The following is a 24,000-nucleotide window of genomic DNA, read 5'->3' as shown; positions in this document are numbered from 1 at the left end:
CTGTGAATAGATACATTTTCCCATGCCACCGCGACTGAAGGTGAATCCACGATGGCGTCTGCATTGTCCATACTTTCACTGCACCTCACGTGCATCTTTGAAGTCTACCTGTAAGCTTTGATTCTATTTGCGTCACAGGCTTGAGGGAATTATTTTGACGATCGTCGAGTGAGAGGGAAGCCTTGACCTGAACCACTGTAATCTGCTTATGGTGACATAAGGTGCTGACCTAAGCTAACCATAAGCCGCTTTTCTAGCACCTAAAGCAATCATGTTTTGTCGCTTTTCCTCGAAATTCTCCTCTTTTTTTTTGGCTTACAAGATAGGAAAATCAGCGGCCCGTTTACCAACGATCGATCGAGGTTGCAAGAGGCATTATTCCTGAATATCACAAACTGCTCTCCCATGACGATATTTTTTAAAAAGTGGAATAAAAAACAATTTGTTATATCATCAAAGGAATAGACACATGCTTCTAATTAGCACAGCTGTCCAGCGTGGAAAAAGATAACTGGTACTTTAAATAACTCAACGAGACTTGTACGGTCCTCTTGTAAGGAGCCACGTAGATGGCTTGCTCGTTCTTCACTAAAGGGGAAAACGTAGCAGACTGAGGAGTATCCTGTTTAAGATATCACTTGACTACGTTGCCGCCCTGAATGCTATATTAAGAGTTCAAAGAAAACATGTCTTCGGCTCTGTTTGCATGGAGTTGGGGTAACCTGGGTGAGTGGAGTAACCGGCCTAGCTGGGGTCGAAAAATAGCTCGCGTTTACATGCAAATCTTCCCACCCCGCGGTCCCCAGAATCACCTTTCTCGAGGTTACTACGTGGTCGCTGAGTACGTAAACAGGCAAAATGGCCAGCGAAGGACGCATTTTGGCGGTAATGCTCTTCTGCTCTCACAGCCTAGTATATGCAACCCTGAGGCTAAAACGAAAAAGACCGCCGCCCACAGTCATTACAGTCAGGAACTTCAAACAATTTAATACAGAGAATTTCAAAGCAGACAAGGAACAAACATCCTTTCACATTGCATCAGTGTTTGACGACAAGGATGACGTCCTCTGGGCGTGCAATCAATAATAAATGTTCAGGGGTGTTTGCGATTCACAAACGCCACTGAAAGAAATTAAAGTGCGAAGCGTATAAGCACCGTGGATTAATAACACCATTAGGCTGAAAATAAATCGCTGATTGAATTTATTCAAGAGAGCTGTTGAAACTAAGGATCCAAATACATGGGTCGACTATAAGAGGTTGAGAAACGAAATGACATCTGACATTAGGAGAGCGAAGGCTTCATACTTCAGAAACCAAGAGAATAAGGCGAAGACCTCCTTGGCATACTGAAATGTATTACCCAAAGTAAGGAAGAAGATAGAACCACTAAAGCGTGACGACAACAGCTTAGCGGGTAAAAAGATACGGAGAAAGCGAGCCTTATGAATTGCTTCTTCTCTACCATCGCTGAAAAAATAAATGCTGGGTAACTCCAATTGCAATTGCCACATTTCTTGACTAGTCTATGTTCTATACCTGTACGTTGTACATATCCATCCGATATCAGACTATCTAGCGACGATATTGACATAGAGGATACTTTCAGCACTCGAAGATGAACTTCGTATCCCCAAGCGGCCATGTAATGTTGTGTTTATTATATAGATATTGATGAAATGTCCAGATCTAAAACAACTTGTCTTACTCATTTTCGAAATGATGAAAAAGTGGTCACCAACCGCTAGAACAGTCATGTTGTGTAACATGAAACAAGATATGATAGTTATGAAAGACAAATATGCAATAAAAATGTTAATGTAGCAGAAGAGAATTATATTAAAGCAAAAAAGTATCTTACAATGAAGGGGAAGCTCGCGTTTTCTTGGCTAATCGTGTTCGTTACCCTGACGATTCCTATATTCTCACATGTGAAAGATAAAAATGATATGTTCACTGCGCGCGGTGAAGATATCATTTTTTCGCAAGAAGGAAAATCCTAGTATTCCATCAGTATCTATATAATAAAGGAAAAAAACATTATTGAAGAATAATAAAGCCACCGGACCGGGTGGTATATCACCTTAATTACTGCACCTCGCAGACCCTGCTGTTGTTACCCCCGCTGACCAGCCTTTTCATGCAAAACATACACGAATGCAGAGTCTACAATAATTGGAAAGTGGCCAGACTAACACCTGTATTCAAAAAAGACGATCCTACGGAAATAGGAAATTATCGTCCCTTCTCCTTGCTAAGTGTACCCAGCAAGATTTTAGAATCATTTGTAGCGGACATAATTGTGAAACACAAAAACGACAACGAAGCCCTCGTCACGGACAACCAATGGGCCTACCAAAAAGGGAGATCGACAGAGCTATTACTCATCATTACACCTAACTGAAACTTGGCGACGAGCAACTGATAACAGATTAGTTGTGGGTGCTGTATTCATCGACTTCCAGAAGGCGTTCGATTGCGTTTCACACCCAAACCTTCTTCAGAAGCTAGAGCACAACTTTGGAATTACGGGAAACTTACTAGCATGGCTAAGAGATTATCTTTCTGAACGGGAACAGTACACTGTAATTAATGGTGTACCTTCTGAGAATAGGCCATTTCCGAGTTCATGTCTGCCTCCCCTTCAAAGCGAGTATAAGTGCGAGGTTTTTCTTATAAAAATTAGTTTTAATTCTTATGTAAAGTAGAACTAATTACCATCACAAAAACCTCGCACTTAGACTCACTTTGAAGAGGAGGCAGATATGAACTCGGAAATGGCCTATTCCAAAGCGGCACGACATACCAGAGGGCTCCGTACTGGGGCCCATACTCTTAGCTGAATAGAGGGTAATGTGAAGTGCTAGATTTCCATCCCATATGAACCATGTGAGCGTTAGCCCTACTGATGGAAATGGGGCCACACAAGGACAGAGAAAAACTCTGACCAGAGTGGGAATTGAACCCACAACCTTCGGGATAGATCTCCGCCGCTCTACCGACTGAGCTACAAGGTCAGACGGGAGCAGGCCGTGCGAACTGAAGATGTTGAAGTCACGGCAATTAACATGTACAAGTACAAGGAAAGGTTACGTTTACACAAACGTTGGCCGTGTAGCACTTATATTTTAAACAGAGTTAACTGAATAGAGGGTAATGTGAAGTGCTAGATTTCCATTAGCACCTCACATCACCCTCTATTCAGTTAACTCTGTTTAAAATATAAGTGCTACACGGCCAACGTTTGCGTAAACGTAACCTTTCCTTGTACCCATACTCTTAGCTCTACACACAAGCAATCTACCGAAAGCTAAGTGGGGCTCTTTATTCGACACTTATAAGATCAAAATAGCCACCTTAATTCATAAAATTTATAATCACACAACTTCATCCTGCTTGATTTTTTGTGAAACCGAATCAAACAGAAAATGTCTTTGTTGTTGATAACGAGGGGACAATTAGACAGTTCTCTGGTATTCCAATGGCATCTGATAAGAAAGGTCAACGAGATCACATTTGGCATGACGAAATGCACTTAATAACCGGCCCTATTAAATCTGCATCCATTTTGAAAAACGATCGTATAGCTGCGACCATCTGCATCACAGCAGTCTGTTTGGTTCTTTCTTGGTCGGGATTTTGCAGTACGGACCATTTCTGAGGAAAAGGTCCAAGCCGTGTATTTTTGTTTTGGAGCAACGCGCCTAGTTGGTTATCTATCACTTCATATCCAGCGCGCCCTCGTAGAATAAATGTTAAAGATTCGAAGTGCGGGTCATAGACGAAAGCGAAATTAAGGTGATCCTCTGCATGAAAGTGAGATTGAAGTCCAAGGTAACCAGAGGTTTTTCTCTTCTCGCCGCTTCGACACTCGTCTTCGCGGTTCTCTTGTCGCTTCAAGAAAAACCACTGGGATCAGGGTACACTTATCTCGACAACTGCCCAGACAAATACGAGGATCACTTCTCTCTTTCGTCTATAACCCACACCTCAAATATATACATTAATTTCATTCAATCATTGGCTTTCAATGTTGATTTTGTCAACTACCTAGCAATTTTTCAACTTTCCACAGCTAAGATACTTTTTTAACTAACAAGAAGATGTTTTCAAGAACAACTCCAACAACCCCATGAAGAAAGAGATTGACAAGTTCATCAGTTTTGTTGTGGACTTAACATCGTGTCGACCAATCAAATTGTCAAAACTTCAGTTGTTCTTTAATCACTCTGCAGTGAAACGAAAACAAATCATTTTCATACTAAATATCATCAGACGCAGACAAGGATCAGGAATAATTAATAGGCATCTCGTTTATTGCCAGCTATCAGGATGCATTAATACAACGGCAGTAAAAATACAGAATATACAGGAGTACATCTGAGACTGCAAAGCTATACTGAACATTTCTCGAAGCAAGAAAATATAGCTCAACTTAAAACAGCTTATAACAAACGTTTATTATAACGCTCATATCAACACTTCTCGAATGAGCAAACATCATCCTGACACCCTTGGTAGCCGGCACTGATTACATCACATTAGCGTACAAGTACGAAAGTCAAAAAGGAAATCTTACAGAAAGGTAGCAAGAGATGCCGTTGAGTGACCTTGAACTGCGAGAAATGTCTGTATATACCTGACTACAAATAGTCATGCGTACTACCAAACTATACACACCTAAGTGTGAATACCGAAACACCCGAGCTACAATAGCGTACGTTTTATAACGTAAGAAAATACATTTGCCGGAGAAACCAAATACACACTTGCGTGACTACACGAATTCGTTTATTAGCTAATGGATCAATACAGGATTACATGTAAGCAGGCTTGAATTTTTTGGGCAAAAATATAAATGGTGGAAAACCTGTTGACTGCTTGTTTGAAAAGTCAATAAAATACTATCCTTTGTAACTACGCTAAAGTTGCCATTTGCGCGGATTATATCGACAGACAATAAAATGGACATCGTGTTCTCCTCAGTCAGTTTTCTCTTCTAAACCGCGTTAGAGTTTTCATATGTTATTTACAAAAAAACTAGACTAAGACTAAATCACCTCCTATTTGTCTATAATACCTCACTTCACCGCCCGTTTGAATTAAGAGGTTTCCTAGTTAGCATGCACCGGTCAATCTATGCATTGATCGTAATCTCCGAACTAGTTTGCATTAAAAGTTCAAAAGGCCCATTTAAACGGTTTCAAAATTCATTCAACGAAGTTGAAAGGATGTTGAGCAAATGTTGGAAGCAAGTTGTGCGGAGAGGGCTCAAATGGTTTTAACATCGCGGCAAAAATTGAGCCAACATTTGGATTGCGAGGAACTAAGAAAAAGAAAATAGACTCTCCCGTCCAATTACGGCCACATATGAGCATGCGTGTGTTTTACAAAATGTTGAACGAACTGTTTAAACGGCTTTAGCTCCACCCAACATTTTCTAGAACAAGAGAAATGTTGAATCGATGTTGAATGAAAGTTTAAATGTTTGAATTTGATAAACACTCTTTCAACAAGCCTTCAACATTTTTGTTGAAGGACCCCTGTTCAAACACTCCTAACATTTGGTTCAACAAAATATTGAATTCATGTTGAAGCAAAAGTGGAAACCGTTTGAATGGGCCTTAAAACTAAAGGCCGAGACACTCTGGGCGACAAGTCGCAGCGGCAGGTCTCTAGAACAAGCTGCTCCGTGTTTATTACTTGCAAAACAAATCGCTGCGACGCAACTTCTGTTCGGTGCACAAGCAGTGATCATGTATGAGAGGAGGGGGGGGGGGGGGGGTGTGAAATAGTTTTCTAATTCAATATGGCGGATGTGGAGCTCTCTCATTGATTCACTTATATTTGTTGTAGGAAGTGTACACACGGTGCGACAACCCCTGCTTTCGCTAATTTTATCGCCGCAATCAGTCGCACGAATTCAGACTGGTTTGAATTCGTGCAACTGATCGCGGCGACAACGATTTTCACAAAATTAACTACGTGTCACTCGTGGCGAATTGTTGCGGCGACTTGTCCCTGTGACGTGTCGCAGCGACTTATCGCCTAGTGTGTCCCGGCCTTAAAGAATCAAATATTTGTACTCATTATAATGAGTAGAAACATTCGGATAATACAAATAAAGATATTTGAAATATTTGAGTAGAAGGACATCCAATGCATATCATTAATTAAGAGACAAACAAGACTCTTATTTCCTCGTTTTTAACCTTCTGGAACTTTCCCTAAGAAATTGCCCAAAGAGATCACTCATATCCAAAAGTTTGCCCGATATTAAATTTCTACGGTCATTTCATTGTCAATGCTAGTACTTTTAGATTCTACACATTTGCCTAACAAATCGCCCATTCTAAAAATATTTTCCCTTGGCCCCTCTGCGGCAATAACTTAGGAAAACCCCGTTTCTGAGAAACTTCCTGTCTGTTTGATTCTGGAAGTAACCTTTTTCTAGCAATTTCATGAATAGAAAAGTTCTAGTCTTAAAACCCTCCACTTATGTTAATTAGGAGATTACGTAATTTCTACGTTCCTAGTTTTTTAGCTTCTAGAACATTTTCCCAAAGATTCGGCCAATTTAAAAAAAAAAAATTGCTGGAAATCAATGGAAAGTTTATATACGGAGCTACAAATTAATAAAATAAGGGTGCATTTCTTTGGGAGAATCCAACATGGATTTACTATCTCAGATCACACAGATATTTCGTTCCCAAAGAAACCAGTATCCCAAAACGGATTTTTCTAGCGTGAAAGCCCACTTTCAGCCGTTTAGGATTAACGTAATTTCTATCAAATTGAAGTTCTGCGAAAAACGTACGACTTTCTGTAAATTTCCAGTACATTCAAGAACAAAATGGCACTGAAAACTCGCCAGGATACAAGCAAATTGGCGGGAATGTGTACTTTCACAAGACTACCCTTGGCCAAACGTTGTGTTTTCGGATCCGTCTCCAAATGAAATGCACGGATCATGAATCCTAAAAATCGGGATTCAGATGTAATCTAATGAATCCACTCGGAGAGTGAATTCCTCAGATCAATAATCCATTTTTTCGGGTTTTAGTAAAGTTTTTAGCGAAATCCGCTTTTGGATACAAGGAACCGGATTTGCCTTTCCCAAAGAAACCCACCCTAGGTCTACAAACATACTTTAAAAACAAAACATATCTCTTGTCTTCCTTGACCGTTTATGAGGTTTAAATGCTTTAACGCTTTCAAGAACTCATATAATAATTGAAGTAAGGAAGACGACATACTGACGCATCGGAGTAGAAGAAGTAGCTTTCTCAACTTTTGGATGCCGTTTCTGAAAAAAAAAAGGTAAGGAAGAAAAAGACAAAAAATAGCCGGTTCGACGGTAATTAAGAATTTCATTGTTTGATAAATGAATAAAGATAGCGATGTTTTTCTACATAATAATTATTATTACATGTGATATGATGAAGTCAACAAGTGATCCTTTCACCTATCTGGAAAATTTTAACTCCTTCACATGCAGGAGCAATTAAATGAGCCCAACAAAATGAACTGCTCCAAAATGTGTGGCTTCATAGCTCAGTTGGCAGAGCATTGCACTTGCATCGAATCCTGTTGGAGCACTCTGAATGTTTCAGGTGTCTGCTTTATAAACAGACAATTGCTTAAATTGTACAGATATTAAGTGCAAGGATCACTTCTCCCTCCACTTCAAAATATACATTTCTCAAATTTATTCATTCATAATTACATATGCTTATAGATAATAGCAACAATTCCTATTCAACTAAGTGTCACATGTAGGCTACAGGCCTTCAATATCAAACTTCACTTTACACAGGTAACCGGCGATCACTGAATTATTTCGTTTCAGTGCATTGCATGGCTCAAACAGTTATCTGAAGAAAGCAAAGTTCCCGATCCGGTGAATGCAGGCATTACTTACTTCAGTGGCTAGCCAAAGCAGTTCGTAAAAGAACAACATGGACGACCAATTTTAACCATTTCTCTGTGAAGAACTTACCTCTTGACAACTTGCTGACTAAAAACCTCTACAATGTAATTCCTTTCAGTAATTAAAATAATATTCGAAAAAACACTTACCATTCTTTTCAAGTTCGTGGTGCCCAAATTCGAACGTGACATCATCGCCAATTAGCACAAATGGCGCCCAGTCTTTTACGGCAGAATACTTCTCCGTCTCCCGAAGAGATTTCATAGCATATTGAAGAGCTAAACTTGCACTTTTTCTATCTGCCAAGTGTTGATAGAATTTTTTCATGAACAGCAAGGTTGCCTCATCATCGATTGCCCAGAGTGCCACCAGAACAGACCGGGCACCAGCACACAGAAAAGCTCTTGCTATTCCTACTACACCCTCAGAATTGACCTCTCCCCGGCCACTGTGACAAGAGCTCAGAACAACCAGTCTTGCCTGAACACCAACTGCACGAACATCACTCATTGTTAACATGAAATCTTCCTTTTCTGGAATCTGGGATGCGCGTTCAGGATTTGGGGCCAAAGCAATTTCTCCAAATTTCGAATCTCCATGTGCTGCAATATGGATTAAAGCAACTGACTTCATTCTTTTCAGCACCTCAGCTTTCGTTGCATTTCTTCCAGTGAGAGCAGTGGTCTGCAGAAGTTCTCCAATCATCTCCACCTCTTGTATAGCGCACGGCAACTGCTCGGAAATGCGTTCACCATTTTCGTCAGTGACTTCCTTTAAGCACGGATCACCCACAAGCAGAGCTTCACTGTTACTGTAGAAGTTGTCATGTGCACTTGTAATGAGTTTTAAAGCGGACAATGAGGAACAGTACGGATCCTGACAGAGTCACTTAATGCAGAAAAAGGAGCCAAGCAAAATGGTCCATCAGGAACAAACATTAAGTCATCACCTTGAAGCAAGTCTGCAATGGGACTGATTAAGACATCAAACAAAGGCTGCAAAGAGTTATTATCGGAGAGGGTCAAAGACTGAAAGGTCTCGGAAAGACCTTCCCTACCGCAAAACAAGTGTCTGCGTAGCTTGTCAAGTGTACGATTCTCGCATCGGACAACAGTTCCCGCGCCAATCTGTTTCAAAGTAGTTTCTATCAGTGAAGCGGCACTTCCATTTTTTATTTCATTTTGCCTAAAGTTTATTCCACTTCCTCGTCTCAGAAGCCAAAACTGATAGTGTTCCCTTCAAGTGCTATGAAACTGTTTGTAAGGGCAAATATTTCATAACAGCGGAGATAGTTTCCGTCGTCGCAACTGCCGAGGAAGGTTCTTCATCAACTCCAAATTGCACCTTCAACGTGTCTGTCAAAGCCTGTGCTCGTCCTTGTTCAGCAGCAAACAAAGCCTCATCAACCTCTCCATTCTTAAAAGCGCTCTCCTAGAGCTGTGTATGCAAACTGATTTTTGTCGCGAAAATTATTTTCCATGCATCTTCTGATTGAAGAAGACGCCTAACTTTCATCGAAATGTTTTATGCTTAGACGATAAAAACTAAGGCCTTTGCACAACAAGCCTAAATTTTCATGAACAAGACCAAGGTATAGCAACCGGTCCCTGTCCTACTGGATCCTCCGTTTCTTTGCAAATGGTAAGCTGTTGTTTCGCAAAGGAGAAGAGCTTTTCAAGTTCACCCATTCTGTCATAAGCCTTGGCGAGATTACCAATGGCCTTTTTCCCTCCCCGGCCCCTATCCCCTACTTCTTTTTGCAATGCTAAGATGTTGTTCATGATACTCTATGGCTCGCTTTAAATTGCCCAGACTGAGATAAGCGTTGCCGAGATTACCATTGGCTGCTCCCTCCCCGCCCTATTCCCCTACTTCCATTGCAATGCTGATGTTGTTCGTAATACTCTATGGCTCGCTTAAAATTGCCCAGACTGAGATAAGCGTTGCCGAGATTACCCTTGGCTCCTCCCTCCCCGGCCCTATTCCCTAACTTCCATTGCAATGCTAAGATCTTGTTCGTAATACTCTATGGCTCGCTTGAAATTGCCCAGACTGAGATAGCGTTGCCGAGATTACCATTGGGCCTTGCCCTCCCCGGCCCCTATCCCTACTTCCATTGCAATGCTAAGATCTTGTTCGTATACTCTATGGCTCGCTTAAAATTGCCCAGATTCCGATAAGCGATGCCAGATTACCATTGGCCTTGCCCTCCCCGGCCCTATCCCCTCTTCCATTGCAATGCTAAGGATGTTGTTCGTAATACTCTATGGCTTGCTTAAAATTGCCCAGACTGCGATAAGCGACCGCCGAGATTACCATTGGCCCTGCCCTCCCCGGCCCTATCCCCTACTTCTCCTTTGCAATGCTAAGATCTTGCACGTAATACTCTATGGCTTGCTTAAAATTGCCCAGACTGAGATAAGCGTTGCCGCAGATTACCATTGGCTCCTCCCTCCCCGGCCCTATCCCCTACTTCCATTTGCAATGTTAAGATGTTGTTCGTAATACTCTATGGCTCTCTTAAAAATGCCCAGACTGAGATAAAGCGTTGCCGAGATTACCATTGGCCCTCCCTCCCTCCCCGGCCCTATCCCCTACTTCTTTTGCAATGCTAAGATGTTGTTCGTGATACTCTATGGCTCGCTTAAAATGCCCAGACTGAGATAAGCGTTGCCGAGATTACCATTGGCCCCCCCCTCCCCGGCCCTATCCCCCCTACTTCTTTTGCAATGCTAAGATGTTGTTCGTGATACTCTATGGCTCGCTTAAAATTGCCCAGACTGTGATAAGCGCGTTGCCGAGATTACCATTGGCCCCTGCCCTCCCCGGCCCTATCCCCTACTTCTTTTGCAATGCTAAGATGTTGTTCGATACTCTATGGCTCGCTTAAAATTGCCCAGACTGTGATAAGCGTTGCCGAGATTACCATTGCCCTGCCCTCCCCCGCCCCTATCCCCTACTTCTTTTGCAATGCTAAGATGTTGTTCGTGATACTCTATGGCTCGCTTAAAATTGCCCAGACTGTGATAAGCGTTGCCGAGATTACCATTGGCCCTGCCCCCCCGGCCCTATCCCCTACTTCTTTTGCAATGCTAAGATGTTGTTCGTGATACTCTATGGCTCGCTTAAAATTGCCCCAGACTGTGATAAGCGTTGCCGAGATTACCATTGGCCCCTCCCTCCCCGGCCCTATCCCCTACTTCTTTTGCAATGCTAAGATGTTGTTCGTGATACTCTATGGCTCGCTTAAAATTGCCCAGACTGTGATAAGCGTTGCCGAGATTACCATTGGCCTTTCCCTCCCCGGCCCTATCCCCTACTTCTTTTGCAATGCTAAGATGTTGTTCGTGATACTCTATGGCTCGCTTAAAATTGCCCAGACTGTGATAGCGTTGCCGAGATTACCATTGGCCCTCCCTCCCCGGCCCTATCCCTACTTCTTTTTTTGCAATGCTAAGATGTTGTTCGTGATACTCTATGGCTCGCTTAAAATTGCCCAGACTGTGATAAGCGTTGCCGAGATTACCATTGGCCTTGCCCTCCCCGGCCCTATCCCCTACTTCTTTTGCAATGCTAAGATGTTGTTCGTGATACTCTATGGCTCGCTTTAAAATTGCCCAGACTGTGATAAGCGTTGCCGAGATTACCATTGGCCCTGCCCTCCCCGGCCCTATCCCCTACTTCTTTTGCAATGCTAAGATGTGTTTCGTGATACTCTATGGCTCGCTTAAAATTGCCCAGACTGTGATAAGCGTTTGCCGAGATTACCATTGGCCCTTGCCCTCCCCCCCGCCCTATCCCCTACTTCTTTTGCAATGCTAAGATGTTTCGTGATACTCTATGGCTCGCTTAAAATTGCCCAGACTGACTAAGCGTGCCGATTAAGCGTTGCCGAGATTACAATTGGCCTTTCCCTTCCTGGCCCTATCCCCTACTTTTTGCAATAATAATTAGTTGTTGCTTGAGAGTACTTTCTGGCCTTTTTAAAAATTGCCCAGACTGTGATAAGCGTTGCCGAGATTGCCACAGGCAGGCTTTTCCTCTCCCAGCACTGAAAACCTATTTCTTTAAAATCCTTAATGCTTCTGTGTAATCCCTCTTAGCCTGTTCAAAATAAGCCAAGCCATAATAATAACCGCCCAGATTGAAATATGCAATACCCTCCCCTTTTCTGTTTCCCTCTTTTCTGGCAACGCTAAGCTCTTGTATATGCTGCTCGAAAAAAAACGTTCATCTTTTTTCCTGCCATTCTTGATTACAAGAACTCTTGAGAACAAGGAAGGTCGTCTTTGAAAGAGAGGGCACTCCTTGAAAATACGAAAGAAAAGCATGAGAAATTCAATGCACTGACCACAAATGCTGCAGGTACGTAGCCAAAACACTAAAGAGACCGCCTGTCATTATGAGTCTAACAAAGACAATTGATTAGTTGTGGGTGCTGTATTCATCGACTTCCAGAAGGCGTTCGATTGCGTTCACACCCAAACCTTCTTCAGAAGCTAGAGCACAACTTTGGAATTACGGGAAACTTACTAGCATGGCTAAGAGATTATCTTTCTGAACGGGAACAGTACACTGTAATTAATGGTGTACCTTCTGAGAATAGGCCATTTCCGAGTTCATGTCTGCCTCCCCTTCAAAGCGAGTATAAGTGCGAGGTTTTTCTTATAAAAATTAGTTTTAATTCTTATGTAAAGTAGAACTAATTACCATCACAAAAACCTCGCACTTAGACTCACTTTGAAGAGGAGGCATATGAACTCGGAAATGGCCTATTCCAAAGCGGCACGACATACCAGAGGGCTCCGTACTGGGGCCCATACTCTTAGCTGAATAGAGGGTAATGTGAAGTGCTAGATTTCCATCCCATATGAACCATGTGAGCGTTAGCCCTACTGATGGAAATGGGGCCACACAAGGACAGAGAAAACTCTGACCAGAGTGGGAATGAACCCACAACCTTCGGGATAGATCTCCGCCGCTCTACCGACTGAGCTACAAGGTCAGACGGGAGCAGGCCGTGCGAACTGAAGATGTTGAAGTCACGGCAATTAACATGTACAAGTACAAGGAAAGGTTACGTTTACACAAACGTTGGCCGTGTAGCACTTATATTTTAAACAGAGTTAACTGAATAGAGGGTAATGTGAAGTGCTAGATTTCCATTAGCACCTCACATCACCCTCTATTCAGTTAACTCTGTTTAAAATATAAGTGCTACACGGCCAACGTTTGCGTAAACGTAACCTTTCCTTGTACCCATACTCTTAGCTCTACACACAAGCAATCTACCGAAAGCTAAGTGGGGCTCTTTATTCGACACTTATAAGATCAAAATAGCCACCTTAATTCATAAATTTATAATCACACAACTTCATCCTGCTTGATTTTTTGTGAAACCGAATCAAACAGAAAATGTCTTTGTTGTTGATAACGAGGGGACAATTAGACAGTTCTCTGGTATTCCAATGGCATCTGATAAGAAGGTCAACGAGATCACATTTGGCATGACGAAATGCACTTAATAACCGGCCCTATTAAATCTGCATCCATTTTGAAAAACGATCGTATAGCTGCGACCATCTGCATCACAGCAGTCGTTTGGTTCTTTCTTGGTCGGGATTTTGCAGTACGGACCATTTCTGAGGAAAAGGTCCAAGCCGTGTATTTTTGTTTTGGAGCAACGCGCCTAGTTGGTTATCTATCACTTCATATCCAGCGCGCCCTCGTAGAATAAATGTTAAAGATTCGAAGTGCGGGTCATAGACGAAAGCGAAATTAAGGTGATCCTCTGCATGAAAGTGAGATTGAAGTCCAAGGTAACCAGAGGTTTTTCTCTTCTCGCCGCTTCGACACTCGTCTTCGCGGTTCTCTTGTCGCTTCAAGAAAAACCACTGGGATCAGGGTACACTTATCTCGACAACTGCCCAGACAAATACGAGGATCACTTCTCTCTTTCGTCTATAACCCACACCTCAAATATATACATTAATTTCATTCAATCATTGGCTTTCAATGTTGATTTTGTCAACTACCTAGCAATTTTTCAACTTTCCACAGCTAAGATACTTTTTTAACTAACAAGAAGATGTTTTCAAGAACAACTCCAACAACCCCATGAAGAAAGAGATTGAAAAGCTCATCAGTTTTGTTTGGACTTAACATCGTGTCGACCAATCAAATTGTCAAAACTTCAGTTGTTCTTTATCACTCTGCAGTGAAACGAAAACAAATCATTTTCATACTAAATATCATCAGACGCAGACAAGGATCAGGAATAATTAATAGGCATCTCGTTTATTGCCAGCTATCAGGATGCATTAATACAACGGCAGTAAAAATACAGAATATACAGGAGTACATCTGAGACTGCAAAGCTATACTGAACATTTCTCGAAGCAAGAAAATATAGCTCAACTTAAAACAGCTTATAACAAACGTTTATTATAACGCTCATATCAACACTTCTCGAATGAGCAAACATCATCCTGACACCCTTGGTAGCCGGCACTGATTACATCACATTAGCGTACAAGTACGAAAGTCAAAAAGGAAATCTTACAGAAAGGTAGCAAGAGATGCCGTTGAGTGACCTTGAACTGCGAGAAATGTCTGTATATACCTGACTACAAATAGTCATGCGTACTACCAAACTATACACACCTAAGTGTGAATACCGAAACACCCGAGCTACAATAGCGTACGTTTTATAACGTAAGAAAATACATTTGCCGGAGAAACCAAATACACACTTGCGTGACTACACGAATTCGTTTATTAGCTAATGGATCAATACAGGATTACATGTAAGCAGGCTTGAATTTTTTGGGCAAAAATATAAATGGTGGAAAACCTGTTGACTGCTTGTTTGAAAAGTCAATAAAATACTATCCTTTGTAACTACGCTAAAGTTGCCATTTGCGCGGATTATATCGACAGACAATAAAATGGACATCGTGTTCTCCTCAGTCAGTTTTCTCTTCTAAACCGCGTTAGAGTTTTCATATGTTATTTACAAAAAAACTAGACTAAGACTAAATCACCTCCTATTTGTCTATAATACCTCACTTCACCGCCCGTTTGAATTAAGAGGTTTCCTAGTTAGCATGCACCGGTCAATCTATGCATTGATCGTAATCTCCGAACTAGTTTGCATTAAAAGTTCAAAAGGCCCATTTAAACGGTTTCAAAATTCATTCAACGAAGTTGAAAGGATGTTGAGCAAATGTTGGAAGCAAGTTGTGCGGAGAGGGCTCAAATGGTTTTAACATCGCGGCAAAAATTGAGCCAACATTTGGATTGCGAGGAACTAAGAAAAAGAAAATAGACTCTCCCGTCCAATTACGGCCACATATGAGCATGCGTGTGTTTTACAAAATGTTGAACGAACTGTTTAAACGGCTTTAGCTCCACCCAACATTTTCTAGAACAAGAGAAATGTTGAATCGATGTTGAATGAAAGTTTAAATGTTTGAATTTGATAAAACACTCTTTCAACAAGCCTTCAACATTTTTGTTGAAGGACCCCTGTTCAAACACTCCTAACATTTGGTTCAACAAAATATTGAATTCATGTTGAAGCAAAAGTGGAAACCGTTTGAATGGGCCTTAAAACTAAAGGCCGAGACACTCTGGGCGACAAGTCGCAGCGGCAGGTCTCTAGAACAAGCTGCTCCGTGTTTATTACTTGCAAAACAAATCGCTGCGACGCAACTTCTGTTCGGTGCACAAGCAGTGATCATGTATGAGAGGAGGGGGGGGGGGGGGGTGTGAAATAGTTTTCTAATTCAATATGGCGGATGTGGAGCTCTCTCATTGATTCACTTATATTTGTTGTAGGAAGTGTACACACGGTGCGACAACCGCTGCTTTCGCTAATTTTCTCGCCGCAATCAGTCGCACGAATTCAGACTGGTTTGAATTCGTGCAACTGATCGCGGCGACAACGATTTTCACAAAATTAACTACGTGTCACTCGTGGCGAATTGTTGCGGCGACTTGTCCCTGTGACGTGTCGCAGCGACTTATCGCCTAGTGTGTCCCGGCCTTAAAGAATCAAATATTTGTACTCATTATAATGAGTAGAAACATTCGGATAATACAAATAAAGATATTTGAAATATTTGAGTAGAAGGACATCCAATGCATATCATTAATTAAGAGACAAACAAGACTCTTATTTCCTCGTTTTTAACCTTCTGGAACTTTCCCTAAGAAATTGCCCAAAGAGATCACTCATATCCAAAAGTTTGCCCGATATTAAATTTCTACGGTCATTTCATTGTCAATGCTAGTACTTTTAGATTCTACACATTTGCCTAACAAATCGCCCATTCTAAAAATATTTTCCCTTGGCCCCTCTGCGGCAATAACTTAGGAAAACCCCGTTTCTGAGAAACTTCCTGTCTGTTTGATTCTGGAAGTAACCTTTTTCTAGCAATTTCATGAATAGAAAAGTTCTAGTCTTAAAACCCTCCACTTATGTTAATTAGGAGATTACGTAATTTCTACGTTCCTAGTTTTTAGCTTCTAGAACATTTTCCCAAAGATTCGGCCAATTTAAAAAAAAAAATTGCTGGAAATCAATGGAAAGTTTATATACGGAGCTACAAATTAATAAAATAAGGGTGCATTTCTTTGGGAGAATCCAACATGGATTTACTATCTCAGATCACACAGATATTTCGTTCCCAAAGAAACCAGTATCCCAAAACGGATTTTTCTAGCGTGAAAGCCCACTTTCAGCCGTTTAGGATTAACGTAATTTCTATCAAATTGAAGTTCTGCGAAAAACGTACGACTTTCTGTAAATTTCCAGTACATTCAAGAACAAAATGGCACTGAAAACTCGCCAGGATACAAGCAAATTGGCGGGAATGTGTACTTTCACAAGACTACCCTTGGCCAAACGTTGTGTTTTCGGATCCGTCTCCAAATGAAATGCACGGATCATGAATCCTAAAAATCGGGATTCAGATGTAATCTAATGAATCCACTCGGAGAGTGAATTCCTCAGATCAATAATCCATTTTTTCGGGTTTTAGTAAAGTTTTTAGCGAAATCCGCTTTTGGATACAAGGAACCGGATTTGCCTTTCCCAAAGAAACCCACCCTAGGTCTACAAACATACTTTAAAAACAAAACATATCTCTTGTCTTCCTTGACCGTTTATGAGGTTTAAATGCTTTAACGCTTTCAAGAACTCATATAATAATTGAAGTAAGGAAGACGACATACTGACGCATCGGAGTAGAAGAAGTAGCTTTCTCAACTTTTGGATGCCGTTTCTGAAAAAAAAAAGGTAAGGAAGAAAAAGACAAAAAATAGCCGGTTCGACGGTAATTAAGAATTTCATTGTTTGATAAATGAATAAAGATAGCGATGTTTCTACATAATAATTATTATTACATGTGATATGATGAAGTCAACAAGTGATCCTTTCACCTATCTGGAAAATTTTAACTCCTTCACATGCAGGAGCAATTAAATGAGCCCAACAAAATGAACTGCTCCAAAATGTGTGGCTTCATAGCTCAGTTGGCAGAGCATTGCACTTGCATCGAATCCTGTTGGAGCACTCTGAATGTTTCAGGTGTCTGCTTTATAAACAGACAATTGCTTAAATTGTACAGATATTAAGTGCAAGGATCACTTCTCCCTCCACTTCAAAATATACATTTCTCAAATTTATTCATTCATAATTACATATGCTTATAGATAATAGCAACAATTCCTATTCAACTAAGTGTCACATGTAGGCTACAGGCCTTCAATATCAAACTTCACTTTACACAGGTAACCGGCGATCACTGAATTATTTCGTTTCAGTGCATTGCATGGCTCAAACAGTTATCTGAAGAAAGCAAAGTTCCCGATCCGGTGAATGCAGGCATTACTTACTTCAGTGGCTAGCCAAAGCAGTTCGTAAAAGAACAACATGGACGACCAATTTTAACCATTTCTCTGTGAAGAACTTACCTCTTGACAACTTGCTGACTAAAAACCTCTACAATGTAATTCCTTTCAGTAATTAAAATAATATTCGAAAAAACACTTACCATTCTTTTCAAGTTCGTGGTGCCCAAATTCGAACGTGACATCATCGCCAATTAGCACAAATGGCGCCCAGTCTTTTACGGCAGAATACTTCTCCGTCTCCCGAAGAGATTTCATAGCATATTGAAGAGCTAAACTTGCACTTTTTCTATCTGCCAAGTGTTGATAGAATTTTTTCATGAACAGCAAGGTTGCCTCATCATCGATTGCCCAGAGTGCCACCAGAACAGACCGGGCACCAGCACACAGAAAAGCTCTTGCTATTCCTACTACACCCTCAGAATTGACCTCTCCCCGGCCACTGTGACAAGAGCTCAGAACAACCAGTCTTGCCTGAACACCAACTGCACGAACATCACTCATTGTTAACATGAAATCTTCCTTTTCTGGAATCTGGGATGCGCGTTCAGGATTTGGGGCCAAAGCAATTTCTCCAAATTTCGAATCTCCATGTGCTGCAATATGGATTAAAGCAACTGACTTCATTCTTTTCAGCACCTCAGCTTTCGTTGCATTTCTTCCAGTGAGAGCAGTGGTCTGCAGAAGTTCTCCAATCATCTCCACCTCTTGTATAGCGCACGGCAACTGCTCGGAAATGCGTTCACCATTTTCGTCAGTGACTTCCTTTAAGCACGGATCACCCACAAGCAGAGCTTCACTGTTACTGTAGAAGTTGTCATGTGCACTTGTAATGAGTTTTAAAGCGGACAATGAGGGAACAGTACGGATCCTGACAGAGTCACTTAATGCAGAAAAAGGAGCCAAGCAAAATGGTCCATCAGGAACAAACATTAAGTCATCACCTTGAAGCAAGTCTGCAATGGGACTGATTAAGACATCAAACAAAGGCTGCAAAGAGTTATTATCGGAGAGGGTCAAAGACTGAAAGGTCTCGGAAAGACCTTCCCTACCGCAAAACAAGTGTCTGCGTAGCTTGTCAAGTGTACGATTCTCGCATCGGACAACAGTTCCCGCGCCAATCTGTTTCAAAGTAGTTTCTATCAGTGAAGCGGCACTTCCATTTTTTATTTCATTTTGCCTAAAGTTTATTCCACTTCCTCGTCTCAGAAGCCAAAAACTGATAGTGTTCCCTTCAAGTGCTATGAAAACTGTTTGTAAGGGCAAATATTTCATAACAGCGGAGATAGTTTCCGTCGTCGCAACTGCCGAGGAAGGTTCTTCATCAACTCCAAATTGCACCTTCAACGTGTCTGTCAAAGCCTGTGCTCGTCCTTGTTCAGCAGCAAACAAAGCCTCATCAACCTCTCCATTCTTTAAAAGCGCTCTCCATAGAGCTGTGTATGCAAACTGATTTTTGTCGCGAAAACTTATTTTCCATGCATCTTCTGATTGAAGAAGACGCCTAACTTCATCGAAATGTTTTATGCTTAGACGATAAAAACTAAGGCCTTTGCACAACAAGCCTAAATTTTCATGAACAAGACCAAGGTTATAGCAACCGGTTCCCTGTCCTACTGGATCCTCCGTTTCTTTGCAAATGGTAAGCTGTTGTTCGCAAAGGAGAAGAGCATTTTCAAGTTCACCCATTCTGTCATAAGCCTTGGCGAGATTACCAATGGCCTTTCCCTCCCCGGCCCTATCCCCTACTTCTTTTGCAATGCTAAGATGTTGTTCATGATACTCTATGGCTCGCTTTAAATTGCCCAGACTGAGATAAGCGTTGCCGAGATTACCATTGGCTGCTCCCTCCCCGGCCCTATTCCCTACTTCCATTGCAATGCTGAGATGTTGTTCGTAATACTCTATGGCTCGCTTAAAATTGCCCAGACTGAGATAAGCGTTGCCGAGATTACCCTTGGCTCCTCCCTCCCCGGCCCTATTCCCTACTTCCATTGCAATGCTAAGATCTTGTTCGTAATACTCTATGGCTCGCTTGAAATTGCCCAGACTGAGATAAGCGTTGCCGAGATTACCATTGGCCTTGCCCTCCCCGGCCCTATCCCCTACTTCCATTGCAATGCTAAGATCTTGTTCGTAATACTCTATGGCTCGCTTAAAATTGCCCAGATTCCGATAAGCGATGCCAAGATTACCATTGGCCTTGCCCTCCCCGGCCCTATCCCCTACTTCCATTGCAATGCTAAGATGTTGTTCGTAATACTCTATGGCTTGCTTAAAATTGCCCAGACTGCGATAAGCGACGCCGAGATTACCATTGGCCCTGCCCTCCCCGGCCCTATCCCCTACTTCCTTTGCAATGCTAAGATCTTGCACGTAATACTCTATGGCTTGCTTAAAATTGCCCAGACTGAGATAAGCGTTGCCGAGATTACCATTGGCTCCTCCCTCCCCGGCCCTATCCCCTACTTCCATTGCAATGTTAAGATGTTGTTCGTAATACTCTATGGCTCTCTTAAAATTGCCCAGACTGAGATAAGCGTTGCCGAGATTACCATTGGCCTTGCCCTCCCCGGCCCTATCCCCTACTTCCATTGCAATGCTAAGATGTTGTTCGTAATACTCTATGGCTCGCTTAAAATTGCCCAGACTGCGATAAGCATTGCCGAGATTACCATTGGCCCCTCCCTCCCCGGTCCTATCCCCTACTTCCATTGCAATGCTAAGATGTTGTTTGTAATACTCTATGGCTCGCTTAAAATTGCCCAGATTGTGATAAGCGTTGCCAAGATTACCATTGGCCCCTCCCTCCCCGGTCCTATCCCCTACTTCCATTGCAATGCTAAGATGTTGTTTGTAATACTCTATGGCTCGCTTAAAATTGCCCAGACTGAGATAAGCGTTGCCGAGATTACCATTGGCTCCTCCCTCCCCGGCCCTATCCCCTACTTCCATTGCAATGCTAAGATGTTGTTCAAAATACTCTATGGCTCGCTTGAAATTGCCCAGACTGAGATAAGCGTTGCCGAGATTACCCTTGGCTCCTCCCTCCCCGGCCCTATCCCCTACTTCCATTGCAATGCTAAGATGTTGTTCGAAATACTCTATGGCTTGCTTAAAATTCCCCAGACTGAGATAAGCGTTGCCGAGATTACCATTGGCCTTGCCCTCCCCGGCCCTATCCCCTACTTCCATTGCAATGCTAACATCTTGTTCGTAATACTTTATGGCTTCCTTAAAGTTGCCCAGACTGCGATAAGCGATGCCGAGATTACCACAGGCATTGCCCTCCGTGGCCCTATCCGCTACTTTTTTTGCAATACTTAGTTGTTGCTTGAGGTACTTTCTGGCCTTTTTAAAATTGCCCAGACTGTGATAAGCGTTGCCGAGATTGCCACAGGCTTTTCCCTCTCCAGCACTGAAACCTATTTCTTTAAAAATCCTTAATGCTTCTGTGTAATCCCTCTTAGCCTGTTCAAAATAGGCCAAGCCATAATAATAACCACCCAGATTGAAATAAGCAATACCCTCCCCTTTTCTGTTTCCCTCTTTTCTGGAAACGCTAAGCTCTTGTATATGCTGCTCGAAAACCTTCATCTTTTTGTCTGCCATTCTTGATTACAAGAACTCTTGAGAACAAGGAAGGTCGTCTTTGAAAGAGAGGGCGCTCCTTGAAAAATACGAAAGAAAGCATGAGAAATTCAATGCACTGACCACAAATGCGGCAGGTACGTACTTAGCCAAACCAATACTAAAGAGACCGCCGGTCATTATGAGTCTAACAAAGACAATTTTGTGTTCTTGACGTCAAACTCTTTACTTCTTTTGTTGAGCCCTTTGATTGAAACTGAATTTTTAAAAACAGAATTGACCGCACAAAATAGACGTATTTGAATGGCATAAATGTGTCCCATATCAGACTTAACTCAGCCAAAGCAATACTGTTGTCTTTTTGTCATCATATTTTCCTGATCAAATCAAATTGCTCTTGTGATATCACTGCTTAAAGCTGATTGTCAATCACTTTTTATGACAAACAGACTGCTCTAAATGTCCCCTGGATTCCCAAAGTTGCTCTAGAAAGTAATTATCTACAACCGTCTTGTAAGTAGCTTAAACTAGAAGTTACTTATATCAAGCGAAGTTACATTACACTAAAACTACGTTTTCTCTACTTTTCGCATTACTAACTCTTTACCACTGATTGACCTGTACAAGACGTCATCTTGCGCTTGATAACAGTGAACATGCCATAGGTGTGTGTTTATTTACATTATAAGGCCTTTGTTACAGTGGATAGAAAAAAATTCTGCTTCATAAACGTGAATACTAAGGTGTCCATTACGTCGGCGTAATTTGTTTGGTTTCACGTCCATTGATATATGCACCCGCGCTCCAGAAGGATCCATTCTCGTTCCCTTATTTTTGTTATCGCATGTTCATGACTTCAGAGATGCATTCAACTACCAGACCTGATTTTATTTGCAATTGCTGATATGACGATGCTAGTCTCTTAGGTCTGATTATTTGGTTACCTAGTTCAAGGCAAAGAAACTTCCACTAAACTCTCGGAAAACTAATCCTTTATTCAATTTAAGCATCGAGAGAAAAGACGTCATCTTTCAATGCAAATCTGCAAAAATTATTAAAGAACTGAACAAATCCTAGAACGGTCTTTCCTGGGGATGTGCATGAGTAACATCTTTCTTGGAAACCCTGTATTTCTCAATTGGCTTGCAAAATCTCTGAATCCTACAGCATTTAATTTCAGGTACAGTTGCTTTTCTAAATTTTGTTTAAGAACTCTGTATTACTGTTTAGCTTATCCTTACAGTCATTATTGTATTATTGTGCATGTACAAATCCAATCTTCGTAGTCTTGTCTCTTTGCAAAGCGTACAGTCAAAATAGTTCCGAAATCAATCACGGAGACTCAATCTTCAAAGAAATAGAACTATCAAATTTTCGGATATTAGATTACAAGAACTGGGTAAATTTATGTATTCTTATAAACATTCTCTTCCACCATCAAGGTTTTATTGATTTCACAATTTTCTATTGAAAACCACCTCCATGACTTTTTCACTAGATTTGAAGAATGATTTTCACCTTCAACTCTGTAGAACTATTCTTCGCAACTTCCGCTACCTTCTAAGTACTAAAAAGCTTGTGGCAAAAGAAAAGAGGTTTAAACTGATGCATACTTCCCTTTTTTGCAGTGGAAACACGAAATAAAGAAACTAAAGCCTTAGAATACCCTTATTTATCAAATTGTATGGCACCCACTTTGAAATAGGGAGACGAGTAGGCTTCGAGGACGCTATCTAAAAACATCATTTAGCATTATTGTAATAATTTCGTGAGTATTGCAAGTCGTTTGGCGTGAAAGGTGCACATAAACATCCCTGAACTAAACTTGTCATGAATGCGTTGCTAGTGTTTGGGGAGAAAATTGAAAATTCATCATCAGGTGCTCTCGTCCTCCACAAGACCTCAAGTTTGATCATTTCACGTCGTTGTCAAGACAAGAACGGCAAAGAAATGTACCAAAATGAAAAACGCACGTGCAGCGCGTGCAAAACTATTGATTTTGCTCATTGAACCTATTGTTATGTTGCGTTCTCATAGCCATTGTCATCGTCGGCCTTTCTCAGGCCTCGTCCACGCTCATCCAGATATTTTTGAATCCGCAACTTTTTCTTTCCGAATTTAACTAGACTTGCCACAAGTCGACCTCACGATAACCCCAAAAGAAAATGTTTCGGCGAGCGAATCGTGATTTTTCGTACGCGAAGTGAATGAGCGAGCGACGAAGTCGCGAGAGGTCGACTTGTCTCGCTTGCAAAGTTTTCATTTGCGTCTCGCGCCAAAAAGGGGATGACATCATTCGCAAGCCCTGAACTTGATGGCACAATCCGACGAAAACAGTCGAACATGTTTGTTTCTACGAAATCGAAAGAGGAAATTTGTTAACTTTGTGCTAAAGGTATCAGAAACAAAGATGAAATAAAACGAATAAAATAAAATCTCCAGTCGCCGCTTGGAAAGGAGATCTCCAGTGGTATTTTCTGGACCAACACTTGTGCCGTGATTTGTGCTGATAGAAACGAAAGACTAATATATTCGGAAGATTAGCAAGTAAGGGAAAGCTTCGA

General features: G+C 41.6%; 3 protein-coding genes across 4 annotated transcripts in view; all 3 read right to left on the bottom strand.

Moving 5' to 3' along the window:
* Positions 1–24,000, bottom strand: part of LOC138024364 (tetratricopeptide repeat protein 28-like) — a 245,376-nt gene that overhangs the window by 207,589 nt on the left and 13,787 nt on the right. The window contains exon 5 of one of the 2 annotated variants that reach the window (XR_011126986.1): positions 21,533–22,478. The exons of the other annotated variant lie outside the window; for it this stretch is intronic. The gene's annotated coding sequence lies outside the window, so the exon portion shown is untranslated. Of the gene's footprint in view, positions 1–21,532; positions 22,479–24,000 lie in introns of those variants that run through there. 2 annotated transcript variants of the gene reach the window in all.
* LOC138023157 (tetratricopeptide repeat protein 28-like) lies at positions 4,289–10,409 on the bottom strand. Its single transcript, XM_068870178.1, has 5 exons — positions 10,370–10,409; positions 9,803–9,916; positions 9,547–9,695; positions 8,080–8,806; positions 4,289–7,306 (listed from the first exon to the last, which is right to left on the bottom strand). Exons 1-5 carry the CDS (start codon positions 10,407–10,409, stop codon positions 7,287–7,289), a joined length of 1,050 nt encoding a protein of 349 aa, XP_068726279.1. The 3' UTR covers positions 4,289–7,286.
* LOC138023156 (tetratricopeptide repeat protein 28-like) lies at positions 10,786–21,457 on the bottom strand. Its single transcript, XM_068870177.1, has 7 exons — positions 21,001–21,457; positions 20,829–20,955; positions 19,955–20,207; positions 19,749–19,879; positions 17,989–19,607; positions 16,815–16,888; positions 10,786–10,935 (listed from the first exon to the last, which is right to left on the bottom strand). The coding sequence occupies exons 1-7, from the start codon at positions 21,455–21,457 to the stop codon at positions 10,786–10,788; spliced, it is 2,811 nt and encodes a 936-aa protein (XP_068726278.1).

Source organism: Montipora capricornis, chromosome 11, assembly GCF_036669925.1.
Source record: "Montipora capricornis isolate CH-2021 chromosome 11, ASM3666992v2, whole genome shotgun sequence".
NCBI classification, from domain to species: Eukaryota; Metazoa; Cnidaria; class Anthozoa; order Scleractinia; family Acroporidae; genus Montipora; species Montipora capricornis.
The sequence above is the reverse complement of the archived record's forward strand: the minus strand, read 5'-3'. Positions and strand labels throughout refer to the sequence as shown.

Coding starts and splice junctions, on each gene's coding strand:
- LOC138023157 (XM_068870178.1), bottom strand. CDS start 10,409: ATGGAAGTAGGGGATAGGGCCGGGGAGGGAGGAGCCAATG. Junction 8,807..9,546: donor GCAAAGAAACGGAGGATCCA/GTAGGACAGGGA, acceptor TGACTCTGTCAG/GATCCGTACTGTTCCTCATT. Junction 7,307..8,079: donor CCACGAACTTGAAAAGAATG/GTAAGTGTTTTT, acceptor TTTTTTTTTCAG/AAACGGCATCCAAAAGTTGA.
- LOC138023156 (XM_068870177.1), bottom strand. CDS start 21,457: ATGGCAGACAAAAAGATGAAGGTTTTCGAGCAGCATATACAAGAGCTT. Junction 19,608..19,748: donor AATTTTAAGCGAGCCATAGA/GTATTACGAACA, acceptor ACAACATCTTAG/CATTGCAAAAGAAGTAGGGG. Junction 16,889..17,988: donor CCACGAACTTGAAAAGAATG/GTAAGTGTTTTT, acceptor CCCGATTTTTAG/GATTCATGATCCGTGCATTT.